Source organism: Martes martes (assembly GCF_963455335.1).
Source record: "Martes martes genome assembly, chromosome: 7".
NCBI classification, from domain to species: Eukaryota; Metazoa; Chordata; class Mammalia; order Carnivora; family Mustelidae; genus Martes; species Martes martes.
In genome coordinates, this window is record NC_137894.1 from 116494639 (window position 1) to 116520304 (window position 25666).

The following is a 25666-nucleotide window of genomic DNA, read 5'->3' on the forward strand; positions in this document are numbered from 1 at the left end:
CATGTTTCAGCATCTCCTCACCAGGATGTGGGAATCATCGGGGACTAGCAGACAGAACATAGAAAGTTCTCTTCCAGCACAATCCTAAAAAGGCAACCCAATTAAAAATGGGCAAAGGATTTGACTATCACTGTTCAAATGTGAATGGTCAATAAACACATGAAAAGAAGCTTCACATCAGTCACCAGGGAAACGGAAACCAAAAGCACAATGAGAAGAGGCTTCACAGCCAGTAGGATATAGGATAGCTGTAATCTCAAACACAGCCAGTAACAAATTGCTAAGGATTTGGAGAAATCAGAATCCTTACATACTGTTACTGGGGCTGTAAAGTGGTGCAGCCAATTTGGAAACCAGTCTGGCATTTCCTTAAAACGCTCAACATGAGTTACCCCATGACCCAGCATTCCTCCTGGGTATCCAGCCAACAGCAATGAAAACACATGTCCGTAGAAAAACTTACATACTTGAGTGTTCACAGCAGCATTGTTTGCAATAACCCAAATGACGTCCAAGTGTCCATCAGCCAATGAATGAACAAAATGTGGGCTGTCCATAAAATGGAATATTATTTGGCAATAAAAAGGAATAGAGCGTGGATATATGCCACAGCATGGATAAGCCTTAAACACACTATGTTGAGTAAAAGAAACCAGTTACAAAAGACTGGATGGTGTGATCTCATTTACGTTCAGTGTCCCAAACCAGCAGATCTGTAGAGACGGATTAGTGGTTGCCTGGGGTGGGAGAGCTAGAGATGAGCGATGGTAACTGGTAATACGTATGGGGTTTCTTTTTGGGATGATGAAAATGCTCTAAAATTATTTTATGGTGATAGTTGAACAATTCTGATGTGGTTTTTTGTTTGTTTTTAAAGTAAATTCTATGCCCAACACGGGGCTTGAACTCATGATTCCAAGATCAAGAGTCGCATGCTCCACTGATGGAGCCAGCAAGGTGCCCTGTGAACGATTCTAAATATACCAAAGACCACGGGTTGTACGTTTTAAATGCTTGAACCTTGTGTGTAGATTATATCCCAGGATGACTGTTAAGTGCAGTTCCCCTTCTGTCTCCTAACTTGATCCATGTCACGGGTGCTCTGGCCTCATCCTAGAACAAAACAGGTCAATCTCCAGACCCTGGGGCCTGGGGCCCCCTTGCCACCACCATCCACCATCCCCTGGCTTTTTCCTTTCCTTTACAGTTAAGGCTCCTAAAAGGTTAGGAAACAAATAACTTAGAAAGACTTCGTTCCAGAGGAGTTGGAAATTAGTGGATACGCAGAAAGAGGAAAAATTTTGGACATTTAATCTCACCACCCAGAGATAATCATTATGAACACTTTATGTCATTTTAGCATTAGCAAAGATGACACCTCATGTTTTGGTTTTCAAAGAGGAATGCTGTTATAAGGAAAGACCTATGTTAAGTTACCAAGAACAGGATATTTTTTGAAGAGAAATGTCTTAATCTTCAGTAACGATATTAAACATGGAGGGTTTTGTGCATGATTTGATTTTGAAGCTTTTTGGGATTGTCTGCTTCAGATTTGAGGTCATTCAGTCCTAATGCTTTGGAAACATCCCTGCTCCTTAGCGTGCGGATGGAATCCGTGAAGCCCCCTTGCTTTTTAAGCCACACTTGTTACATGGCTTTTGCTTACGCTGCAGCCTGATCGCACAAGAGGATTTCAGTCTTAAACACTTTCGGGTGTGTGAAAGCCCTGCGCCCCAGTGAAATGAAAATTTCGTGACTTCCCTTTGGCCTCTGCGGACTGTCTGGCCAACACTGGCTGGGAATGAGGATGGCAGCTGGTGAGATGGAGTTCCTGCTTTCGAAATCACATTGAGCTAATTTCATTGATCTTTTCTCCTCCTTTTGCCTGCGCAGAATTAGATTGGCTGAGCAACCCGAGCTTTTGTGTTGGAGCCGCAACCTCTCTGAGCCAGCAGCCTGAGGAAGCCACCACCCTGGTTTCGGAAGGGTCATCGCCGACGAGGTAGTTTTTCTGAAAGATGGATTTTTCTTTTTTCTCTGTGTGTTGTCTGTCGCTGGGTTCAAAAAACTCTCCTTAGGAAACCCTGTGATAAAAGAGAGAATTACAACTCTTCTTTTTACTCGAACTAATGAGGTGCCCTTTGTTTTCCCTCTCCTCACTCATAGATTATTTACTCCTCTTTCCCTGCTTTGCCTTTTGTAGTGGCAAGTGTGTGACACGACGCCAGTAACAAGGCCACGAGGGAAATGGCACCATTGTGACTGTTGAGTAACTTGACTGACCTCGCTAGTAACCTTTAGAATATTGTAACTCCAATATTCCCTCAGTTGCATTTTCACCATTTTGGGAAAAATGGAAGAGGCTGGTGTGATACAATATCGGATAAAATCTCATGAAAAGGGGGCGCCTGGGTGGCTCAGTGGGTTAAAGCCTCTGCCTTCGGCTCAGGTCATAGTCCCAGGGTCCTGGGATCGAGCCCCGCATTGGGCTCTCTGCTCAGTGGGGAGCCTGCTTCCTCCTCTCTCTCTGCCTGCCTCTCTGCCTACTTGTGATCTCTCTCTCTCTCTCTGTCAAATAAATAAATAAAATTAAAAAAAAAAAAAGAAAAAAAATCTCATGAAAACTTTGGGGACAGCAGAAGGGCACACATCTGCACCAAGCTTTGAAAGAAGTTGTGGTAGAGCATTGAATTGAGAAGTGAGCCCACTCGCAAATATGGACTAGGTGGTCTCATTAAGATGAGGAGCCCCCAGGGGCACCTGGGTGGCTCAGTGGGTTAAGCCTCTGCCTTCGGCTCAGGTCATGGTCTCAGGGTCCTGGGATCGAACCCCACATCAGGCTCTGCTCAGCAGGGAGCCTGCTTCCCCCACTCTCTCTGCCTGCTTCTCTGCCTACTTGTGATCTCTCTCTGACAAAAAAATAAATAAAATCTTAAAAAAAAAAATGTACAGATGTGAAAGTCCAGGTTTAGAAGCTATTAGAATTTCTTCACCTACTGTTGGTTTAGGTCCAACTCTTTTTTTTTTTTTTTTCTTTTCCTGGGGTCGGGGTGGGGTCCAACTCTTAAATCCTTAAGGGGAGTTGTGATCCAGGAAGGCACTATATAGGTATGTGGGCGAATAGTAAGCCCCAGTGGGCATTTCTGGAGTTCTCTTTTACACATTTGTTTGCTTATTTACATAGTCTTCTCCCTACTTCTCATCTGAAAATAATTCCAGTGTTGATTTTCCCAAAACAGGAGTCCTCTGAAATCAGAGCCTTCAGATGAAAGTGACACTAACAGAAAGCCCAGACAAACAAGCAGGAAAAAGAAGAAAGAGAAGAAGAAGAAGAGGAAGCATCACCACAAGAAAACCAAGAGAAAACGTGGGCAGGCCAGTGGCAGTGGCTCTGAGCCGGATAGTGAGCCTGAAAAGGACAAAACTTCCAGAAGCACTGGAGACAGTAGAAGGGAATCCGAGAAGCCAAGGTGGGATTTCTATTCTCAAATATCTGTGACTTTTCAAAGTTTGTATTTTTTCCCTTCAGTTGCCACAAATGAGACATTTGAATGACTATTTAGCCACTCAGTCAAATGGAGTCCAAAACACACCCAAATAGAGCTGTCCCATGAGGTCACATTTAAAAAAAAAAAAAAGAAAGAAAGAAAGAAAGAAAGAAAACTTTCATTAAAAAAATTAGGGCTGTGATTTTATTTGAGAAATGTTATTTAGACACAGTAATGATCGTGTCAAAATCTGATGCAGACAGAAGGTCTTTGGGATTTTGAAAGATGGCTGATGTGCCATGCTGTGGGAATCTGGGCCAGTTTACTACATAGTTGAGGCTCCGTCTGTGAGGGTCAGAGTAAGAGGAACGTCTTATTTCTCTTCCGTAGTCTCTCTCTTCCTTCTCATCACTCGCATCAGCCACCCCGGACCTACACGCTTTGGTCAAGCACCACGTAACAGGATCATCGTTGCTCTTGTCCTTTTCCCAGGTCACATTACTTTCCGGCACTATGTGGAAGGTGTGGACTGGCCCATGACCACAGTGTTTCCTCTCCTGGGGGCTTTGCTTCTCCTCACATTTTGCTCCGTCTCCCTTGAGCCTGTTGCTCCCCTTGTGCTGCAGTGAGGGCTGCACAGGCGCTCACTGGTAGCTCCCCTCTGCCTCGTCTCCTCTGCTCCCCGACGGGGGGCCCTTCTCCCATGCCCACGACAGGCTGCATGGGGTGGAACTGAGTTATTTCTTCACTTTTTTCTTTTCTTTGTTCCTGTGGGCCAGAGGAGAGAAGATTGAAGTCCCTGTCCAAGGCATACTTAATAAATTTAGTACTATTAAGACTTTTTTGACTCTTCAGGGATTATTTGCTTAGATGTCCCAGCGACGTCAGTGAGAGCTCTGTGGTGCTGTGAGTCTGGAATCTGACCCACGGAGTCTGCGTCAGGCAGGTGGACGCTGAGTCCTCCTGTGAATCCTTCTGCCACCAGACCTGTGGAGAGCCTCGTAGGCCACTGTGGCTCAGGGCGTCCGGATTCAGCCATCTCTGTGCCTCCAGGCTCTGTCTGTAACCCAGGCTTGCTCTAGGAGGGGAGAATAAGAAGGTTCTGACTATGAGTTTCTGTGGGCAGGAATCACTCCTGTCTAGCTTGCCCCTGTACCCTCTCAGCAGCTGGCCTGGGGAAAAAGTACGTTTCTGTTGTGTGAATGAATGGATGCATTATTGATGCTTTTTGCTTCTCATTATGCCTTCAGAGCAACATATATTAATCATTGTTTCTTCTGAAAACTCAGCTACTTTTTTTTTTTTTTTAAGAGTTGAGGAAAATGAGTTTTAAAGGATTTTCTGAACCCACACAGGAACTGCCATTAGAACCTGGAAGGTAATTAATTCCAGCCTGTGCATAATCAATCGGGGTGAACTTTAGAGCCTCTTGATGGGTCTGTGATCCAGATGGCATTTTTAAGTTCATTGATATTTTTCAGAATATCAATCAAAATTGACTATTCTTATTCTTCTTGCTTACTTTCTTACTGTGGACTTCTGTAGTCTCTTTCTGGGAGGATGACCTGGAGACAAGGACTAAGACGTTCGTGAGTTGTGAGAGTATTTCCATGATGTCAGGAAAGTGGGTTCCTGGGGGTATCGGGCACCATATAGGAGCTCTATTTTAGGGTGGGGAAGGGACGACGTCCCCTGGGGCTTCTCAGGGACCTCTGTCTCCTAAGGTGAGCTCTTCACCTCCGGGTGGAGGCATATTCTTCTAGCACACAGCCCAGACCACAGCCTGCTTCCTACCCAGTACCCAACAGGAGAGGATCAGAGCTCGTTTACCCCCCAGGGGTGGTCTGTTCCCTCCTCCCTCTCCCGTAGGCTTGCCATTTCTTTCTGGAATGCATCCATCTCATTCCTTCCCTTGGCTGCCCCTTACAGTGTTTGTGGACAGAAAACCCTCCACAGGTGTTCTGAGGGAGAACGTGTTAAAAATCACCATGTATTTTAACCTATTCAGCAAACGCCGATTGCAAGCTACTTTGTGTTCCCAAAATGCCATTCCTCTGTATTCCCAGCTCAGGATGACTTAGAAGCTTTTAGAATCTTTATTTCTATCTGGGCAGAGTCAAAAAGCTACGATGGAACAAGGTTAAGGGCTGTTTTGACTACTTTGGCAGCTTCTGGTGTCAGCAGCGTGATGAGCTGCTTCTCTTTAGAGGAGAGAAGATACTAGATGCCAGAACAACTTTCCCTCCCTCTTGCCTTTGACTCCTAGGGAAGCGGTTTCATTTGTGTCTCAGCTGGAAGTCCACCGACTCTCAGGTTGGCTCAGAGGGATAAGGAAGGGTCTTGTCTCGCAGTGGGCTCTCTCTGGCCTTGGTATAGGAGGGGAGCAGTCCACAGAGCCTGGGCTATAAAACGACATTGAGGGGCACCTGGGAGGCTCAGTGGGTTAAGCCTCTGCCTTTGGCTCAGGTCATGGTCCCAGGGTCCTGGGATTAAGCCCCACATTGGGCTCTATGCTCAGTGGGGAGTGGGAGCCTGCTTCCCCCCAACCCCCACCTCTGCCTGCCTCTCTGCCTACTTGTGATCTCTGTCTGTCAAAAAAATAAATTTAAAAAAAAAAATCTTTAAAATAAATAAATAAAATCTTGAAAGAACCCAAAAAAACAAACAAGAAAAAGATGAGATTTAGGCCAGGCCTGAATAATATGTGAGACCGACCCATTCGGAACTGTGGCTTTGTTGTCGTTCAGGTTTGAGTTGGAAGAAGCTGAGCACTTTCAAATGAGTTAGGGTAAGCAAGGGCAACCCACTTTATTTATTTTTAAGAGAACTTGTCTATAAATATGTTTAAAATTCTAGTTACAGTCATTTAATGGAATATTTAGAAAGAACATCTAGGGGCGCCTGGGTGGCTCAGTGGGTTGAAGCCTCTGTCTTCGGCTCGGGCCATGATCCCAGGATCTTGGGATCCTGCAAAACATCGGGCTCTCTGCTCAGCAGGGAGCCTGCTTCCCTTCCTCTCTGTCTGCCTGCCTCTCTGCCTGCTTGTGATCTCTTTCTGTCAAATAAATAAATAAAATCTTTAAAAATAAATAAATAAAAAGAACATCTAGGGGCGCTTGGGTGACTCAGTCAGTTAAGCATCTGACTCTTGATTTTGGCTCAGGTTGTGCTCTCAGGGCCGTTGGGATCGAACTCTGGGCTCCATGCTCTGTGGGGAGTCGAAGTCTCCTCTCCCTCTCCCTTCTTGCCCTCCCTGCGTGCTGCATCTCTTTCCCTGTCTCTGACGTAAATAAGTAAATCTTTAAAAAAGTAAAAACTCTTGTGTCAGGTTAATTTCTGAGACAAGGTGACTTCTTGGTGAAGTGCCACTTAGCGTTGACAGTTCTTGCTTCATATATTAAAGCTTTTTCCACAGCAGGCGTCCTCTTCGTCTGTGGCACGTGCACGTGTTAACGTACTTGAGTGTGTTTGATGCTATGTGAGCATCAGTGTGGAAATGCTTGACTTTCATTTTTCTGAAAAGGTGGACGATGTAGCTAGAAGGTTCCAAAGTGCTTCTCCCTCTTTGTTCCTCACTCCTGTGTCCCACAGGCAAGAAGGTCATGCTGCTGCTGATGTTGGGCATCGCTTTGTTTGGCTGGAGGATGTGCAGGCTCTGACAGGAGAAACCTTCAGAACAGACAAAAAACCGGATCCAGCCAACTGGGAGTATAAGTCTCTCTACCGAGGAGACATAGCAAGGTACGCGTCACCATGTCTTTCCTGATTTTCACTGGTGGGAAGTGACTTCTTTCTCCCCTGAGTCCTCTGTGTGTGGTCTCTGTCTGCCCCCCTCCCTTCTGGATTCCGGTGGGTGGGTGTCCCCCATCGCTGGGCTGTTAAGGGCATGTGTCTTATCTCACACTCTGAAGTGAAAGCTCAAACCTTGAAGTCAGGATCCAGGTCTGAGTCACTTACCCGTGGTGCCTGGCATTGTGCCTGGCGTAGTAGGTTTTTAGTAAATTGTTGAATGAGGGAATCTAAAAATGCCTTGAAGTAAATAATTGTGACAAACTATCTGGAAACTATTTGGTCTGATCTGTATGCCATTTTAAAAAGTCATGAGCACTTTTTATTAATCCGTCCCCCAAGGAAGCCATTTTAAAAGTGACATTAAGTGGTAATGACTTTTTCAAAATGCTCCCAGTATATGTCACCAGAGGAAAAAAGAGGCAGTGGTATTCACTTCAGTAATTAGTTTATTAATCTTTTCTCTTCCACCCTGTCAGTCAAAAATATTGAAGTACTTATTGGGGCACCTGGGTGGCTCAGTAGGTTAAGCCTCTGCCTTCAGCTCAGGTCATGATCTCAGGGTCCTGGGATCAAGCCCCGCATCGGGCTTTCTGCTCAGCAGGGAGCCTGCTTCTCCCTCTCTCTCTGCCTGCCCCTCTGCCTACTTGTGATCTCTGTCAAATAAATAAATAAAATATTTTTAAAAAATTTAAGTATTTATTAAATCCCTTAGGCACTGAGTAGTTTATAAGACACTGCTGGGAACACAAAGCAGTCATACACAATCTCTCTTCCCAGACAGCTTACAGGTAATGAAAATTGAAGGTAGAGAATATTGGAATGTAAAGCCAAGAGGAGGCCGTTATCATTCTTTTTGGTCAATTACTTTTTAAAATAAATTTCGGTTTCCATTACATACCTGCACCTCCAAATTTTGTCATTAGTCACAACATTATATACCTCACCACATAGGCAATTCCTACTAAGATTTCCTTTATGTTATGTTTATATCTGTGATTTTTCAGTGGATATTTGTATCTATATGCTGTCTCCTAAAACCTTATGGTTGAGAGTGAATGACTATTAAAATGTTTTCATACATTTATGAATAATTTTGATACTCCTTGAAGTCTTGTTCAGTTCCCCATGGCCCCGTGATGTGGGGCCACAGACGTGGTAGGACCCAGGAAAAGATGGGGAGGCGAGCAAACGCTGACTGTGAGCCTGTGCTTGTTAGCCTGTGTGATCCTCACAGCTGCTCTGCAAGGAGGGCCGCACTCATATTTTAGGAACGAGGAAAGGGAACCTCAGAGAGGGTCAGTGGCCTCTCAGGATCATGCTGCCAGGAAGCAGCTTTCTTGGGGAATCTGTGTTCCTCTAACCTCAAATGTTCTTTTCTGGGCCACAAATGAAGATGAGCTCGGTTGTGTGGTAGGCTGCTTTCTAGATTGGGAAACGGAGAACTCTGGTTCTCTTTCTCACCTGGCCACTGACTCATAATGTAATCCCACTTGAGTCTCTAATCCTGTCTGAGCCTCTCTTTCCTCATTTGTTAACTCCTGCTGTGCCTCACACTCGGATATCAGACATCATCTATAGGAATTAAAAATTAGTTTGCAAAGATAAAGGGTTATTACTTCTTAATAGATGAAAAAGCAGAAATATTCGCAATGACCAGCTCTTAAATCTCTGCAAATGAGAGGCCCAGGCCTTAGGAGGAGACTAACGAGGGAAGTTTACTAATGTAAATTTTAAGGATGCTGCTGGAAGGGCATGGGGCGTTGGTGTGATTTCCCAGTACATTGCTGAAGCTTAGGTGAGCTAAGTCTTACCTGGATTAATAGCTGTACTGCTGTTAGTGTCCAAATCTAGGGCAGTATTGGTACCGTGGCACTGTGAGTTGGTCAGAGGACAGGGGGCATGTTTTGTCAGGTCGAGAATTTTCACACTTCACGAGGGGCACTGACAAACCAGGAGCGTTGGGAGGACTTGCCTGGCACTGTCCTGTGAAGACCAGATGAGGCCTTGTGGGTCCTGGGCCTGTGACCGCAATATGGTCCATGTCTTTTAAGCTTTGCTGGACCACCTTCTAGAAGGTGGATTGGCAGTGTTCAGTGTAACTCGGGAAGGCGGAACCAGGATCAATGAGTGGAAGTTCTAGAAAGTGAGATCTGACTCAGTATCAAAGCAAAACTTCTAGTAGTGTGAGCCTCCCAGCGGTGACCTGGTATGCGATCGTGTATTGTGAGCAGGGCTTAGAGTTCATGGGATTCCAAATTACCTTTGGAATATTCCTTAGGGCTAATATACTAGCTCTCAGTGAAGTTCAGCTCTGCTTTTTCTCTATTTATGGAGTGGAGTGTTGTTTAGCTATACACCAGGTGAAATAGTGGGCATATGTTTAGGAGCCAAGTCTTATGAAATAATAATTTTAACTTGTCTAGTGCTTACTGTATGGCTAAGGACTTGAAATATATAAACTTTTTGATCATCCCTGCTGTTCTGTGATATGGGTAACATTATTATCCTTATGTCACAGATGAGGAAACTGAGGCACAGACAGGTTTTGGGGGGTTTTGTTTTAAATAATTTGATCGGAGTCAACTGGTTAGTAAATGATGGGGTTGGAATTTGGACCCGGGTAGATGACCATCATGAGAGCATGTGTGAATTAAAGTCACTGAAGGAGAGGCAAATTTATTACTGCCCAGCTCACTCTGGGGCTCAGAGCTGCCGAGTGGATTCCGGGCAGAAGTGTGTGCTCAATTTAAATATATTCTTTTCCCATACCCTGTCCCTCTTTCTTTCTTTTCTTTCCTCTCTTCCCATCCCTTCCGTTTTCCTGTAGCTGAATTAATTTAAATTAAATATCTGTATGATATCATTCACTGAACCTCCAAAGTGGGGTTCCCTCCTTCTGGAATTGTTCCATCTAAGTCCAGCTGACTATTTCATAAGGATTTTACCAAAAACAAAAAAAACCAAAAACCCCCCCAAACCTTCATTTGGGGGAATATTGCATTAAATCATAGCCTAGGTTGTTCCCAGTTAAGATTCTATGATAAATGATAAATTAGATAAAACCCAGATGTCCAACAGCAGAGAGATGTTAACTAGATGAGGGCTTACCCCTCCACCGGACCGATTCAAAGCCAATAAAAATGGTATTTTCTAAAGCAAATGGTTCAGGGAAATGCACAGAAGTAGGGAGGAAAGCCCGAAGCTGTGTATCAGCTATTTTTAAAAAAAGGTATATGTACACATACAAACACATAAACACGTATCTGAAAGTAGGCGTTTAATAATACAGATCAGTAAGACTCTTTTTTTCCCTTTATCATTTTCATCTGTTATAAAATGCAACGATTAAAATCAGTTTTACAAAATGCACTTTTTTTTTAAAACATTTTATTTATTCATTTGACAGAGATCACAAGTAGGCAGAGAGGCAGGCAGAGAAAGAGGGGGAAGCAGGCTCCCTGCTGAGCAGAGAGCTCGATGCGGAGCTTGAACCTAGGACCTGGGGATCACGACCTGAGCCGCAGGCAGAGGCTTTAACCCACTGAGCCACCCAGGTGCCCCCAAAATGCACTTTTAAAGTCAGAAAACTCTGTAAACATTTTTCAAGAGATTATGTGAATGTTGAAATACTGTTGATTTTTAGTAAAAATAAAATAGTATTTATGGGGAGAACTAGTTCTATATAGAGCTTGCTCCTTATAGAATGAGGGATGTGTTTAGAGCTCCTGAAGCACTATTTTATCTCCTCACCTCTCGTTAAAGTTTTGACTCTAAATGGACTGGGGACAGTTGTTTTGAGTTAACCTAGGAGGGCCTGGGGGAGAGGATGGAGAGGAAGGGTTTGTGTGCATGTGAATGCTGGGAGGGCAACTTCTCAGGTCCCTGTTGACTGTGGGGAAGCAAAGGAGGTGCCTGGACCAGGGGGAGGTGGATGCAGAACTTTCTGGAAGATGACAAAAGATGGCGACTGCTCTCTCCTTTTTTTTCCCTGACAGCATGATATTGTGGAAATTTTTTAAAAATACAGTGTCAGTTGAAAGAATTTTACCGTGAATGCTCCTAATCCCACCCTCTACATTCTACCATGAATAGTTCACTGTGCCTGCCTTGTCACGTGTCTGTCTGTTCATCTGTCCTTCAATCCAGCCTGTTTGGTGCCAGCCTCAGTGTACCGCTCCCTGAATATTTCAGCATGCGTGTCATTAACTGCAGTTCAGGTTTGTTTAGTTTTTTCCTTTGGACTTAAAATTTACATAATAGTGTAACACAGATCTTCATTTGCTGAGTTTGGACACGTGCATACACCTGTGTAAGCCAGCCCTCAATGAACATATAGAATATCACCGTGACCCCCGCTCCCCCCCAAAATTTCCTCCTTCTCTCTTCCACTCAGTCCACACCCCACCTCCCCCGGGGCAGTTACTGTTCTAATTTTTTCCAAACTCAATACTATCTCTTCTAGAATTCCATGTAACTGGAGTCCTATAGTACGCACGCTTTGGGTCTGGCTTCTTTTGCTCAGTGTGACGTTTTCGACATCCAGCCCCATTGGGGCATTTGTCAGTAATGGCTTCTCACTGCTGGTGGCGCTCTGTCCTGTGGCCACACCACTGCTCGTTTGTTTCTTCTCCTGCTGATGAACGCCGGGACCCTTTACAGCACTCGGCTGTTAGGAACACGGCTGCTGAGAGTGTCTGTGCACACATCTGTGTGTAGAAATGCAGTTTCCTTTTTTCCTGGGGGAATGCCTAAAATAGAATTGCTGGGTCCCAAGGTAAGTCTAAGTTTAGTTTTTTCAGGAAACTGCCAGACCTTTCCCCAAAGTGACTGTACCAGTTTCCATTCTTACTAAGAGCATGTGAGAAACCCGGTTCCCCGGCAGATTACTCGCTGGCGGTCATTATTGTCAGTGTTTAATTTTAGTGATTCTGGCGGGTTTGTGGCATAGCTCCTTGTGGTTTTAATTTGCATTTCCTCACGATTCATGATGTTGAGCAGTTACGCATGCGCCGATTGGCCCTTCGTGTTGTCTTTGGTGAATTCCATCCACATCATTTGCTATTCTTTGATTGTTGGTTTGTGTGACACACAGAAGAGTGCATGGTTTCCCACAGCCTTCGTGCACATATTCCGTAGTCATGGTTTGATTCCGGGGGCACCTGCATGCTCTATACAGGCCTTTTAGAGCCCAGCCTCTCTTCTTCTAGAGTCGAAGACAGCCAAGTGTGATCTTAATTATTTTGTTTCAGGCCTAAAAATACAATCTTAGCCCACCCTGTTTTCTTCTTACGTGGGAACACAGGACTACTCAGGAAAAAGGACCAGTGTAGGAGACAGGTGACTCACTGTCACCCAAGGTTCTGGTGTCCTTAAGCATAGTGTGAAGGAGGGGATAAGGATTTCCACCTTGTCTGTTAATATGATTGTGATGATCCATGACGTAATGTATGGGACAGACTTTATAAAAGTCTAGGAAAATAGAAACTACTAGAAATTACTAGAGTCTGGAAGACAGGCCTGATCTTAAATTCATGTGATGTTAATAAGGAATTGAAGTATTTATTTATTTATTTATTTTTTTTTTTTTTTTAAGATTTTATTTACTTATTTGACAGAGAGAGATCACAAGTAGGCAGAGAGGCAGGCAGAGAGACAGGAGGGAAGCAGGCTCCTCACTGAGCAGGGAGCCCGACGCGGGGCTCGATCCCAGGACCCTGAGACCATGACCTGAGCCAAAGGCAGAGGCTTAATCCACTGAGCCACCCAGGCGCCCAGGAATTGAAGTATTTAGAGGAACAAGTTTAACACAGAAAAAGTTGATTGCTAATTGTCATATTTCTCTGAATAGAAACTGTCGGAAGGTAAGGTGAATTTGAAAACGTGCAGTTAAGTTGCCTCAGGAGAGCTCAGGTCCGCTGAGCTGAGCCTCAATGGCAGTGGCACCTCTTGCCTCAGTAACTTTCTTTCTTTCTCAAATACAAGATACAAGAGGAAAGGAGACTCCTGCCTTGGCATTAACCCTAAGAAGCAGTGTATATCCTGGGAGGGGGCTTCCACAGAAAAGAAGCATTCGCACAAGCATGTTGAGCGCTATTTTACGAAGAAGAGCGTGGGATTGATGAACATTGATGGAGTTGCCATTGGCAGCAAAACTGAACCTCCGTCATCTGAGCCGCTCTCCTTTATCCCCGTGAAGGGCCCAGATGATGTGCTTCCTCCTGTTACGACCTGGTTGAACCCTCTGGGCATTTACGATCAGTCCACCACTCAGTGGTTACAAGGACAGGGTCCTTCAGAGCAAGAATCAAAGCAGCCAGACTCACAGACGGACAGAGAGAGTGCGCTGCTCAAGGCCAAGGTGGAGGAGTTCAACCGGAGAGTGCGCGAGAGTCCTCGCGATGTGCAGGTGTGGATGGCCTTTGTTGCTTTTCAGGTAAGTAACGCTGTCCTGCTTCTCTTACTTGGAATGACTGTGCTAGTTTGGGGGCAAACCCGTGTGCTCTCCTGCCGTTCCGGAGCCCCTGGGAGGTGCCCTGGCCCTGGGCATTTGGAGATTATGACACTGTAGCCCTTGCCCTGAGCTTGCTCCAAGCCCCCGAGGAAGCCTGATGTGTGAAGGGCAAGTGCTATCATGTGTAATTTGGGGCTGGCATGTGGGGGTGACCTGCCTTGAGGGAGCACGAAAGGGTGGCTAAAAGAAGGTGAAATTTAAACAGGATCTGGAAAGAAGCGCCCTTGTTCACCGGGGTGCGGGGTGCAGGATACGCAAAACTGGGAGAGAGAAGGCGCTCCTTCTCCAGTGACCCGGCCGGGGCTCTGGGCTCCCTTTCTGAAGCACGTGGCTTTGTCTTCGCCCTACTTATTTGTCTTTGAACTGCGTATATGGTTGTGTCTCGCCCCACATTCCGCTGTGTCACGGGTGAAGTTGGCTCTTGGGAAGCTGCATGCTCGCTCTTGTTACGTGACCCCCACCCCCCACCCCCGTGACGGAGCGCGAAGGTCAGTCGGGTGAGATAAACACACTGTCAAACGTAGCAGGTGACAGAGGTGCCCCAGGAACAGAGTTTCTGCTCAGAAAAAGTCGTGGCTAGCCCTTGGTGACCAGGAAGGCCCAAAGGACGATTGGTTTGCGAGGCGCTAAAGCAGGGCTTGCGGGGAGCTCAGTGGCCGTGGCAGGACTTTGAGGCTTCCCTACTTCCATTTGTAAAATGATGTTTCTGTCTCGAGGACGAGGTCATGAAAAGCCCTGGCCTGTACTCCCTTGAGGACGGAGAGCCAGAGAAGCGGAAGAGGTCTCGGAAGCTGGTGCTGGACAGGAAGCTGGCCATCCTGGAGCGGGCCATCGAGAGCAACCAGAGCTCCGTGGAGCTGCAGCTGGCCAAGCTGGAGCTGTGTGCTGAGTTCTGGGAGCCCTCTGCGCTGCTCAGGGAGTGGCAGAAGCTGATATTCGTGCACCCCAACAAGACGGCCCTGTGGCAGAAGTACCTTTTATTTTGCCAAAGCCAGTTCAGCACCTTCACCGTCACCAAGATCCACGGTCTCTATGGCAAGTGCTTGAGCACGCTGTCCGCGGTGCTGGATGGCAGCATCCTGTCGCACCCCGCGCTGCCCGGCACTGAGGAGGCAGTGTTCGGTAAGAGCCGAGCCCCAGAGCCATGGGTGTCAGGCACTTACACTGGGTTCTGGCTGTAGTCAAAAATGAAGATGTGTTTTTGGTTTATTTTAGAAATGACAGAATTGATACAGTGGATTTAAACAGAAAGTATTAGGACTGCTTTGGACTAGAACAGATTTTCCCTTCTCTACCTTCTTGGTGGGGTTGAGGAGTGGGCATTAGACCCCGTCAGGTTGGTAGAGGAACTGTGGTCTAGAAGGTCCAGCTTTCCTGCTTTTAGCCAAGGACACGTCAAGTCTCAACTGTTGTGGCTATCCGTGGCCTTCCCTGTTGAGATGTCTGTCTGCTCATCTCACCCCTTCTGGGGCCTCGCGATCAGTTGAGCACAGATCTTTACTTTCTGATGAAAATCTACACCATCCCTTTTCCTAGAATTTTTCTTGTAATAATGAGCTTTGACTATTTGATAACTGTCCAGAACAACTTCTTGCCTTACTTTTATGCAGCATATATAGTTTTTGTTAATTTTTATATTCCCCAATGGTTTCATATAAAAATTGGAATAAATGTACTTTGATTATAGTTCTGTGGTGAGTCCTTTTAACAAGGACATGTATTATTACAGCTTTGAAATGATCACAATGACTAATTTCGGAGAAAAGATGTTCTTGGTGTTGAAATGCGTGTTTTTAGAAGTTGTGTTCTTTCCCTTGAAAGGTGTTAACCAGGACTCCCCCCTTGCTGTCCCTGCTTTCAGCTCTCTTTCTTCAGCACTGCCACTTCCTGCGGCAGACTGGCCACTCGGAGAAGGCCATCGCTCTGTTCCAGGCCATGGTGGACTTCACCTTCTTCAAACCTGACAGCGTGAAAGACCTTCCTACCAAAGGACAGGTGCAGTTCTTGTGAGACTGGCCTCTCCCCCTCCCTCCCTCCCTCCCCTTCCCCTCCCCTCTCTTTCTCCTTCTCTCTCTTCCAGGGGAAAGTGTGGATAATGGGAACTGGTGGTAGTGTTTTTAAAATCCTGTCCTCCTTTGTATCAGCCCTGCTGAGAACTGTTGCTCAGAATATGCTGGTGATCCAAGGAAAATTCCATAACGAAGGTAGTGAAACTTGGAGAGATGAAAGATCCACTTCCCCCATTATAAACTCAACTATGTCCCCCCACCTTTTTTTCTTACTTATGGGCCTCATTTCAGTGCTAATTATCCCCGTCAGGGAGAGAAACCATGGTCATGCCTCTTAGAGCACGATGTCTCACTGTCTCCTTCTGTGCATTCTAAGCCGGGTCTTAGGTCATTTTCCTAGTTAGCATTCCCATTATGTAAGATCTTTGCGGGAATTGCAAACGATAGTGCGATAGTGTGTGTTGACACTTTGTCAACACTGATCCTTACTGGGGAGGTGTTGTCATGTAGATGACAAGTGAACAGTGCCCATATTTGTGATGTAGAAGCAATAAAAAAAATCTCATCATAAAGCTATCCATATAAGAAAGCCACCTTCTCGCTTTTTCTTGAAAGAAATCTCCATTTCCTACTTTGCGTAGGGGGTCTGGTGGAAGATGGATAGGATATCTGAATTTATAGTGAACTTACAGAGGCCTCGGGAGGCTAAGATCTCCATCTTGTGGAATGTTCCTGAATTGCCCTTAAAGACTATTTTTATCAACATTATTTTTATCTATTTTTTCCTAGATGAAATTGGGTTAAAGAATATTGGTTAATATTAGTATACCTGATTAGTCATATAATGAGCCAGTTAACAAAATTATTTTAAGACATGGTGTGCTGTTTTAAGACTATGCCATGCTATGGAAATGAACCTTGGCAGACTGCGGGGGCCCTGGGTGTGTGGTTGCCAGGTCAGGATCAGAATGGCCCTTATCCCAGCCCTTTGTTGACATTCACAGACTGTGATGAGAACAGTTTCTCTCGGGGAGGGCAGAGCCCGGGACTGTGAAGCAGGGAGCCACGCCCCTCAAGTGTCCTCAGAGCCTGCTGCACGCTCTTAAGGCTTTTAGTACTGACAGCACCTGTAGTTCCAAAGCATTTACCAGACAACTTTGAAATAAAACTTTATCTTTGAGGACATTCCATATCTTTAAAACTGAGAGACATTGTTAAAAGACATAGTAGTATAGCATAAAAGAAACAGAGTCTGGTCTGTGTTTCTTTTTTTCTTTTTCTTTCTTTCCTTTTTTTTTTTTTTTTTTTTTTTTGACATTTGACAGAGTGCATGAGAAGGGGGATCTGCAGGCAGAGGCAGAGGGAGAAGCAGGTTCCCCGCAGAGCAGGGAGCCCAGCATGGGGCTCAATCCCAGGACCTTGGGATCATGACCTGAGCCAAAGGCAGACACTTAATGACTGAGCCACTCAGGTGCCCCCTGGTCTGTGTTTATGGAAAAAGTAAATTGGTTGTAACTTTTACACTTTAAAAAAAACCACCCTTCTTTTTCTGGACTGTTCTTTCTTCTGTCCCTCTTGTAAGAGCAAGACTGCGAAGAGGGAGTGTGGTCTTTCTAGCTCCTCTTCCTGAGGTGGCTGCCAGGCACTTGGTATGGGGCCCGTGCCCGGCCCATTGCCCAGCCCTGCCCTTCCGGGGCTGTCCTGGACACAGCCCTCTTGCAGGCATGTGTGGCACTGCCCCAGGTTCAGGCTGGACCGTCCTGCGGCTCCTGGCCCACAGCATGCCCCTGGAAGCCTCTTCTTCTTCTAAATGTTTCTTATAGAAGCTTTCCTTAAGCAAGTGGTTAGCTCACTTTTAAAGTCCTTATTGTTGAGGTGCCTAGGTAGTTCATTTGCTTAAGTTCCTGCCTTCAGCTCAGGTTATGATCTCAGGGTCCTGGGATCGAGCCCATGTCAGGCTCCTTGCTCAGCAGGGAGCCTGCTTCTCCCTCTCCCTCTGCTCCCCCTGCCTGCTGCTCCCCTGCTTGTGTGTGTTTGCTGGCTCTCTCTCTCTCTCAAATAAATATAATATTTTTTTAAAAAGAATTTAAACAGCTAAAAAAAATAAAGTCCTTACCATCACTTGATTACACGATTGCTTTCCTGTTCATTGCTGGGTTCACAGTCTGGTTTGCAGGGAATTACTTAGTGCACTGAACTGGTCACCGCACACAGCAGACCTGATGCCCAAATGCAGGAGAGCAGAGGTATGATCACGGGTCTGGCTTTAACACGCAGATCTTTTTATTCACTGGGTGCCTGCCACACACAGCACTGTGCCCACAAGTATTTACTGAGTCCCCACTAGGTATTGGGCACTGTGCCAGGTTTTAGGAACACAGAGTTGAGAAGTCACGCCCTCAACAGCCCCCGGTCTGTCCTGTGGAAACTTTGAATCCCCTTCTCTTTGGAAGGTTTTGGAAGCAACATGATTTCAGGTATTCAGGGGTCCAGTGGCTTTAGGGGAACGGGCTGTATTCCTGTCCTCAGTTAGACTGGCCTCCTAGGGTCAGAGCTGGGAAACCATTCCTCTCCTACCCAGCTGGAGGCCCTTTTCATAGACCGTGGCCAGTCTTTTTGTAACAGACTCTCTCTCAGAAGTGGTGGCCCGTCACTTTGCTGTGTCTGATTGCTACAGGTCACAAGGCCCAGCCCACACTCAGGGGTAGGGTCACAGGGGGCTATCTTGGAGGCCGCCTACCATACTAGCTCATTTTTTTTTCTGTTTTGGGGTATATTCTAAATCTACTGGAAACAGGGCAGCAAGGTTTCAGCCACGAGCCCCTCCTGTGCTGATGCGAACACACTTGGCTCAGCGGCTCAGCGGTTTTGTCCGAGCTGGGCTCACCTCCGTATTTTAAACCCAAACAGGTGGAGTTCTTTGAGCCCTTCTGGGACAGCGGGGAGCCCCGGGCTGGGGAGAAGGGCGCCCGCGGCTGGAGAGCGTGGATGCAGCAGCAGGAGCGGGGCGGCTGGGTGGTCATCAGTCCAGGTGAGGCCCCTCTCGGCTTGGATGCGCACGCCTCTGCCTTTGTCTTCTGGAATGTGTTTTCATGTCTTCCTGATTATTTGTTTATATGTATAAGCTCTTCTGTCAGTCCTTAAGAACGTTGTAGAAACATCAAAATATCAAAAATACGCTAAGTGGAAGCATTGGGAGAATATAGACTGTCTGTCATCCTTATGGTCTTTCAGGCAACGCCCCTGTCCTGTGGAGGGTTTGAGTTTCCTTCCAGAGGAAGGAAGTTTCATTGTTCTTTTCAAAAAGTTGTTCCTCAGGAAGTAATCTTGTTATGAATCTCCCTCACCCCCACCCCCATTTAGTGTGTCCTAAGGACAGTCTTTCTGTTTTCTTGGCAGTGTACAGACCATCAGGTCCTTTGAAGCTCCCTTCCCTACTTAGGAATACTATAAAATAATTGTTAACTAGCATTTATGTGACTGTCATCCTGAATGACCCCAAACTACTTTCTGGATTTACACCCTAAGACAGCGCTGTCCAGTAGAAACATAATTCAAGCCACCAAAGTAACTTCACATTTTCTAGTTCCACGTTAAAAAAGTAAAATGGTAAAATTAACATTGAGGATATATTTTGTTTGACCCGTTATGTCAAAACCTTAATATTTCAATGTGTGACTGTTAAAAAAAAATTGAGATATTTTGCTTTTTTTTTTTTTTTAATGAACTCTTTGAAATCTGGAGTGTATTTTATACTTTACGGCATGTTTCGTTCACACTAGCTGCTTTCAAGCGCTCCATAGCCACGTGGGCGCGGCTGCCGTCTTGGTCGGCACCACGCCCGGCTCTTCAGGAATTGCTTCTCCCCCTGGTTTTGTTGAAAGTGAGAGGGAAAGTGAGGCCTCACTGGCCTCTTCTCACAATTGTCACCTTCCCGGGCCTTGGTTTCTTCGAGGAATGAAAACTTGGGATTAGCCCTGGTTCCAGGCCAGGTGGCATCTCTGGCCCTTTGGGTGTTGGGAGTCATTTTTCTCTGTGTGGTGCCAGCAGGGATGGTCAGTCCTCCCTTGGCTCAGCTATTTTGACTTTCCTGGAGTGTTCCCTCCCAGAAAGAACCAGAATCACTCTCAGGCTAACCAGTGGTTTCACATATGAGGAAAAATAAGTTGCAAGGCAAAGTGGGAGTAGATATTACCCTTTTAGCTACTGCAAAAGTCTGCAAGACCACATGAAGGACCCAAAAATAGAAGTCTTTTTTCTTTAAGAAAGAGAGTGGGTGGTGGGAGGAGGGGAGGAGGGAGGGCCAGAGGGAGAGACTCTCCGGCAGATTCCATGCTAAGCGTGGAGCCAGACACCAGGCTCAGTTCCACAACCCCAAGGTCACAATCTGAGCTGAAATCAAGGGTCAGACGCTTAACCGACTGAGCCACCCAGACTCCCCGAGAAGTCTTTTTAGTAGTGACTTTTGAGTACCAGTCCAGGGTGGTTCTCTGTTTTTAGGGCTTTTTTTGTTTTTTGTTTTGTTTTAATGAACAAGTCTAGAATGCACAGAATTTATGTTCTAAAGTTCATCATATTCTGCATTTCTATGAGACTGAAGTAGAGTTCTCACAGCAGTGTCCCGGGAACACTGTTTCCAGAAAACTTGTTGATAACTATTCTTTGTTTTTCCTTTATTTTTAAGTTTTCTTTGTCCCATCTTGATGAGGTTGGCATTTAGGGAGTAGTTGGTATTTATCGTTGATTCTGAGGCATTTCTTCTTCTCTCACTCTCATTTTTCTTCTTATTTTCTTATTTTTTCTCTCTCACCCTCATTTTCTTTTGGTCTGTATTGTTTTATATTTATATATGTCTTTCCAAAATCATGTACTCTTTTGAATTTCTGATGTAATAAATTCAGATATCTAAGCTGGATGTGTGACTCACAGGATAATTTCTCTTAGGGTGAGATTTTTTCAGTGTGATTAAAAGATTACCTTGCATGTATGTCTTTAGAAAATGGTGATAAATGGTTAAATTCTGGTTTTCTTTGAGATTTCAGAAGGGCGTTTAGATAGAATATTGGATTTAAAATGTTAATATACACATCACACATTTAAATTCTGTGGAGTTTTTGTTATTTATTATTTATTTTTATTTTTATTGTTATTTATTTTTTAAAATATTTTATTCACTTGAGAGAGAGTGCCTGCGCATGCACAATCGATGGGGTGGGGGTTGTGGAGAGGGAGAAGCCCTCTCAGAAGGATCTCAGAAGTCCTGAGATCGAGCCCCAAGTCGGGCTCCATGCTCAGCGGGGAGCCTCCTTCTCCCGCTCCGGGCTCTGCCTGCCGGTCCCCCTGCTTCTCCCTCTTCCTCTGCCTCTCCCCTGCTCGTGCTCTCTCTCTCTCCCCCTGACAAATAAATAAAATCTTTTTTTTTAAATCTTTTTTTTAAAGATTATTTATTTTTATTTATTTGTCAGAGAGAGAAAGAGTGAGCACAGGCAGACAGAGTGGCAGGCAGAAGCAGAGGGAGAAGCAGGCTCCCCCCTGAGCAAGGAGCCCGATGTGGGACTTGATCCCCGGATGCTGGGATCATGACCTGGGCTGAAGGCAGCCGCTTAACCAACTGAGTACTCAGGCATCCCTTTAAATAAAATCTTAAAAAAAAAAAACAAAAAACCCTTTAAGTTGCCGCCAGACTATTTGCAGGACTGCGCTATTTTGCATTCCCACCGTTGGTGCACTAGGATTGCGGTTTCTCCATATTCTCACCAACATAGGTTTTCTGTGTAACGTACTACGATTGGCTTTTTTCCACTTAGCATCACCCCTGAGATCCGTCTGAATTGTTGCACGCGTCTGTAGTTTTTCAGGCTGATTTACTGTGAGTAATGGTCCATGGTATAGATGTCGAATTTCCCTGTTGATCTACTGTGGGACGCTGGGAGCGTTTCCAGAGTTTGGCCGTTATGAATAACGCTGCTGTGGGTGTTAGCGTACAGGTGTTTGTGTGTACGTAGGTTTTCATTTTTCTGAGATCAGCATCCAAGAGTTCAGTTGCCAGGTCTTGTAGTAAATGCATGTTTAATTATATAAGAAGCTGCCCACATGTTTTCTGAGGTAGCCATACCATTTTCTATACCCTGTTCATTTTTAAATATTGACCTTTATAGAAGAATGAAGACTTTTCTCCTCTCCCGTTTTGCATGTTCAGAGTTAGGAAACAAGGTGAAAGTACAGGGTATCTTGAATTGACTTTTTTTGAGAAGTGAACACAAGTTGTGATCATAAGGCCACTGGCTGAAAATCCTAATGGCTTTAGGAAATCTAAACCAGTGCTGTTACTAAGTGTCATGTAGCTTTCTGGAGCGGTATTGTCCAGTACATTAGGCATTAGCCACATGTGGCCATTTTAATTAAATTAAGATGAAATAAAGTAAAAAGTTGAGTTCTGCTGCTAGCTACATTTCAGGTGCCCACTAAGTCACATGTGGCTGGTTGCTACCATAACAGATGCATAAAGTATATAGTATGTCATCATCATAGAAAGTTCCAGTAGTGTTGTTCTAGAATAGGTGTGTTCCCATTTTAATTGCTGTGATGACATTAAAAATCATCTGATTCCATTGGCTAACCTGCCAGGGTTTTTTGGGGACCTGACTGGTGATAGGAGAGTCCTTCAGTGCCTCCGAGTCCCTGAATGTTCCAGAAGGCTGGACCTGGGTCTTACTCATCTTGGCACTCAAGAGGCCCACCACAGGAGGTGGCATCACAGACCAGTGGAATGTAAGTGGTGGTTATATTTGCTGGTGAGGTGAGCTAAAAGTTTTGTTCTCATCTAGATGATGATGATGATGAACCAGAAGACGAGGACCAGGAAATACGAGATAAGAGTCTGCCCAGGTGGCAGATCTGGCTTGCTGCTGAACGGTCCCGAGACCAGAGGCACTGGCGGCCGTGGCGCCCTGATAAGACCAGGAAGCAAACTGAGGAAGACTGTGAGGACCCAGAGAGACAGGTAAGTGTCCCACCCTGGGAGGGAGGCCAGCCGCCGGGTCCTTCCCTTGTCCCTACTCCCATGGGCTTTGCTTGCCTGCAGGAAGCTTGCCAGGCGCTTGGGGCACTAGCCTGGCTTGGGAGAGGTTAGCTTGCTCCTGACCTCTTGTTCCTGTTTCTGGAAACCTCACTGCCCACTGGTGATGTGGGAGCATGGAGGAACCTGACCGGATAGTTCCTATTCCCAAGTAGGAGGGAAGGCCTCTCCGGAGATGGTCTTCCAGTTATCCGGCTCATCTTTCACACGGAAGCCTGAGGACTCTGGGTTTTCAAGACGTGGTATCACTGTCCCAGGTTATGTAGCTCTGTCCACGTTCCCCATTGCACTCCTGTATCCTCAGAGAGGTGGCGGATAGGTTTGACTTGGGAGGACAAGGGACCTGGGTATAGAGGCCGAGCTGGGACAGTCGCTACATGGCTGGTGCTTCTGGGGAAGCAGCTCCCGTTCCTGGAGCTTTTGTGGTGCACCAGGCACTTAAGTTGTCTCATTTACTGTCCTGGAACGACGTGGCCCATGCTGCTCTGTCTGGTGGCTGGCAGCTCTGGACGTTTTATATTAAAATAAAGGAAGAGCTTTTACTTGGAGCCTGAAACGGACCCAGTTTCCTAAGACCCGGCCATACTGCTTGGCATGCGACGCGCTCTAGGCACAGACCAGTAGGTGTTTGCAGTCGCGGCGCTCACGAGCTCTGGCCTGGTCTGTTGTCTGCGACCCTCCTTGCGATTTACGTGCTGACAGGGTGGGGATTTTTGCCCGTTTCCTCCCTGTGGGATCACCGGTGCGCGGACCGTGACTTTCCTGTGCCAACTGCTCAGTTGACGTTCCCGGATGTCGAATGAGTATTCGATGCCGGGTCTTCTGCTCCAGGCACAGCGATCAACACGGGTGCCCGGAATGTTTGAGGAGTGGCGGATATGGTTGGGACCCAGGAACTGGGGAGCTCTAGGTGGGATGGAGGGGCCGATGCCATGGAAGCCGCCGCTCAGCTCTGTGATGCTGGGCATGTGGCCTGCGGTGAGTGTGCACAGGGCGTCCCTTTCCTGGCTGACGCCACGCATCAGGAAGAGCAGGGTGTGCGGTGGTTGACAGTTTTCTAGCGTTCAGGGTCACCTGGCCAGAAGTTAGTCTGAGGCTCAGAGTGCCGGTGGTTTTCTGGAAGCTCGTTTCTGGAACAAAGTTTTGCTCTGAGCAGTTCCTTGTCCCTTAGCTTTTTTTCTAATCAGAGCCTGGAGGAGAGAAGCTTTCTGATGAATTGACAGTTCTGAGGAGGCCGACCCCAGGGAGTCCAGTTTTTCTGTGCTCACGCTTTGGCTTCCTCTCTGCTGGGAGCCTTGGAGACCAAGCAGGTCAGCCGCGCCCTGAGACAGGCCGGCCTCCGCGGCCTCACACTTTAAAGTGTCAGCATGAAATCAGCCGCGGTTGAGTCCAGTTAGCGTTCGGCCTTAGAATTGTGCTTACCACGGCCCATGGCTGCTGGAGTTTTCTTCCTGCCTTGCTACTGTTTATCTATCTTTGGACATATTTTTCTTTCTTTTTTTTTTAAAGATTATTTATTTATTTGACAGACAGATCACAAGTAGACAGAGAGGCAGGCAGAGAGAGAGGAGGAAGCAGGCTCCCCGCTGAGCGGAGAGCCCGATGCAGGGCTCGATCCCAAGACCCTGAGACCATAACCTGAGCCGAAGGCAGAGGCTTAACCCACTAAGCCACCCAGATGCCCCATGATCATAGTTTTCATTTCTGAAAGCAATTTGGTATGAAGACTCCACTAAATAATAGAATTCTTTTTTTTTTTTTAAGATTTATTATTTTTAGAGAAGGGGGCAAGTGTAGAGGGGGAGAGGGAGAGAGGATCTCAAGCAGACTTTGTGCTGAGCGTAGAGCTTGATGCAGGGCTCGATCTCACAACCCTGAGATCAGGACCTGAGCCTAAACCAAGGGTCTGATTCTCAACCCACTATGCTACCCAGGTGCCCCCAAATAATAAAATTCTTATTTTCTATCTTAATAAACGGTTTTGGTGATTGTAATTTATCAGAGTAACTACAAAAGCGGTTATGTGTGCTTTCAGGAGTGAGTACGATCCTAGATTTTCTATGAATTCGTTAGGCTCCTTTGGGTGGAAGGTTTTGGCTTAAGTCCGTTCATGGTACTCCCTCCTCCTGAGGGTGCCTGGGCAGCGTGACAATGCCGCCAGCCCCCCTCCAGCTCCCGTCCATCTCTCCGGTGCCTGGTGAGGCCTCTAGCTTTTTTGCATCTTGCAGGAAACCTAACTCTTATCTGTTTAAAGTTTAATAAGAATAATGTTGAATCATTAGCACACCCGCACGAAAGGACCCCAGGGAAAGTGGCGAAGCCTTGTTGCTGGTCTGTCTCAGTGAACGAACTGTGCCCCCCGGGAGGGCTGCCTCATCGCGTCTCTGTTACAGGTGCTGTTTGATGACATCGCACAGTCTCTGATCCAGCTCTCCAGCCCGGATCTTCAGTTCCAGCTGGTCACGGCCTTTCTGCAGTTCTTGGGTGTGCCTTGTGGCTTCAGCACCCCAGCCTCCTGCATCTACTTGGCCATGGATGAGAACAGCATCTTTGACAATGGGCTTCATGATGAAAAGCCATTGACTTTCCTCAACCTGTCCTTCAATGGCATCAGCTGTGTTGGCCGCTCAGACCCCCTGGGCTGCCGTAGCTGGACCCGCGGTCACAGTCGAGAGGGCGAGGAGTTCATCCGTAACGTCTTTCACCTTGTGATGCCTCTGTTTTCAGGCCAGGAGAGGTCCCAGCTCTGCTTCTCCTGGCTACGGTACGAGATGGCGAAGGTAACTCC

At 46.3% G+C, this 25666-nt stretch overlaps 1 protein-coding gene across 1 annotated transcript in view; it reads left to right on the forward strand.

Annotated features, from left to right (window-relative positions):
- Positions 1-25666, forward strand: part of NRDE2 (NRDE-2, necessary for RNA interference, domain containing) — a 50025-nt gene that overhangs the window by 14334 nt on the left and 10025 nt on the right. Inside the window, exons 2-10 of the mRNA XM_080807385.1 lie at positions 1894-2002; positions 3240-3470; positions 7080-7229; positions 13263-13713; positions 14508-14913; positions 15653-15786; positions 18711-18831; positions 22628-22803; positions 25272-25658. Coding sequence (XP_080663511.1) covers positions 1894-2002; positions 3240-3470; positions 7080-7229; positions 13263-13713; positions 14508-14913; positions 15653-15786; positions 18711-18831; positions 22628-22803; positions 25272-25658 — 2165 coding nt within the window. The remainder of the gene's footprint in view (positions 1-1893; positions 2003-3239; positions 3471-7079; positions 7230-13262; positions 13714-14507; positions 14914-15652; positions 15787-18710; positions 18832-22627; positions 22804-25271; positions 25659-25666) is intronic.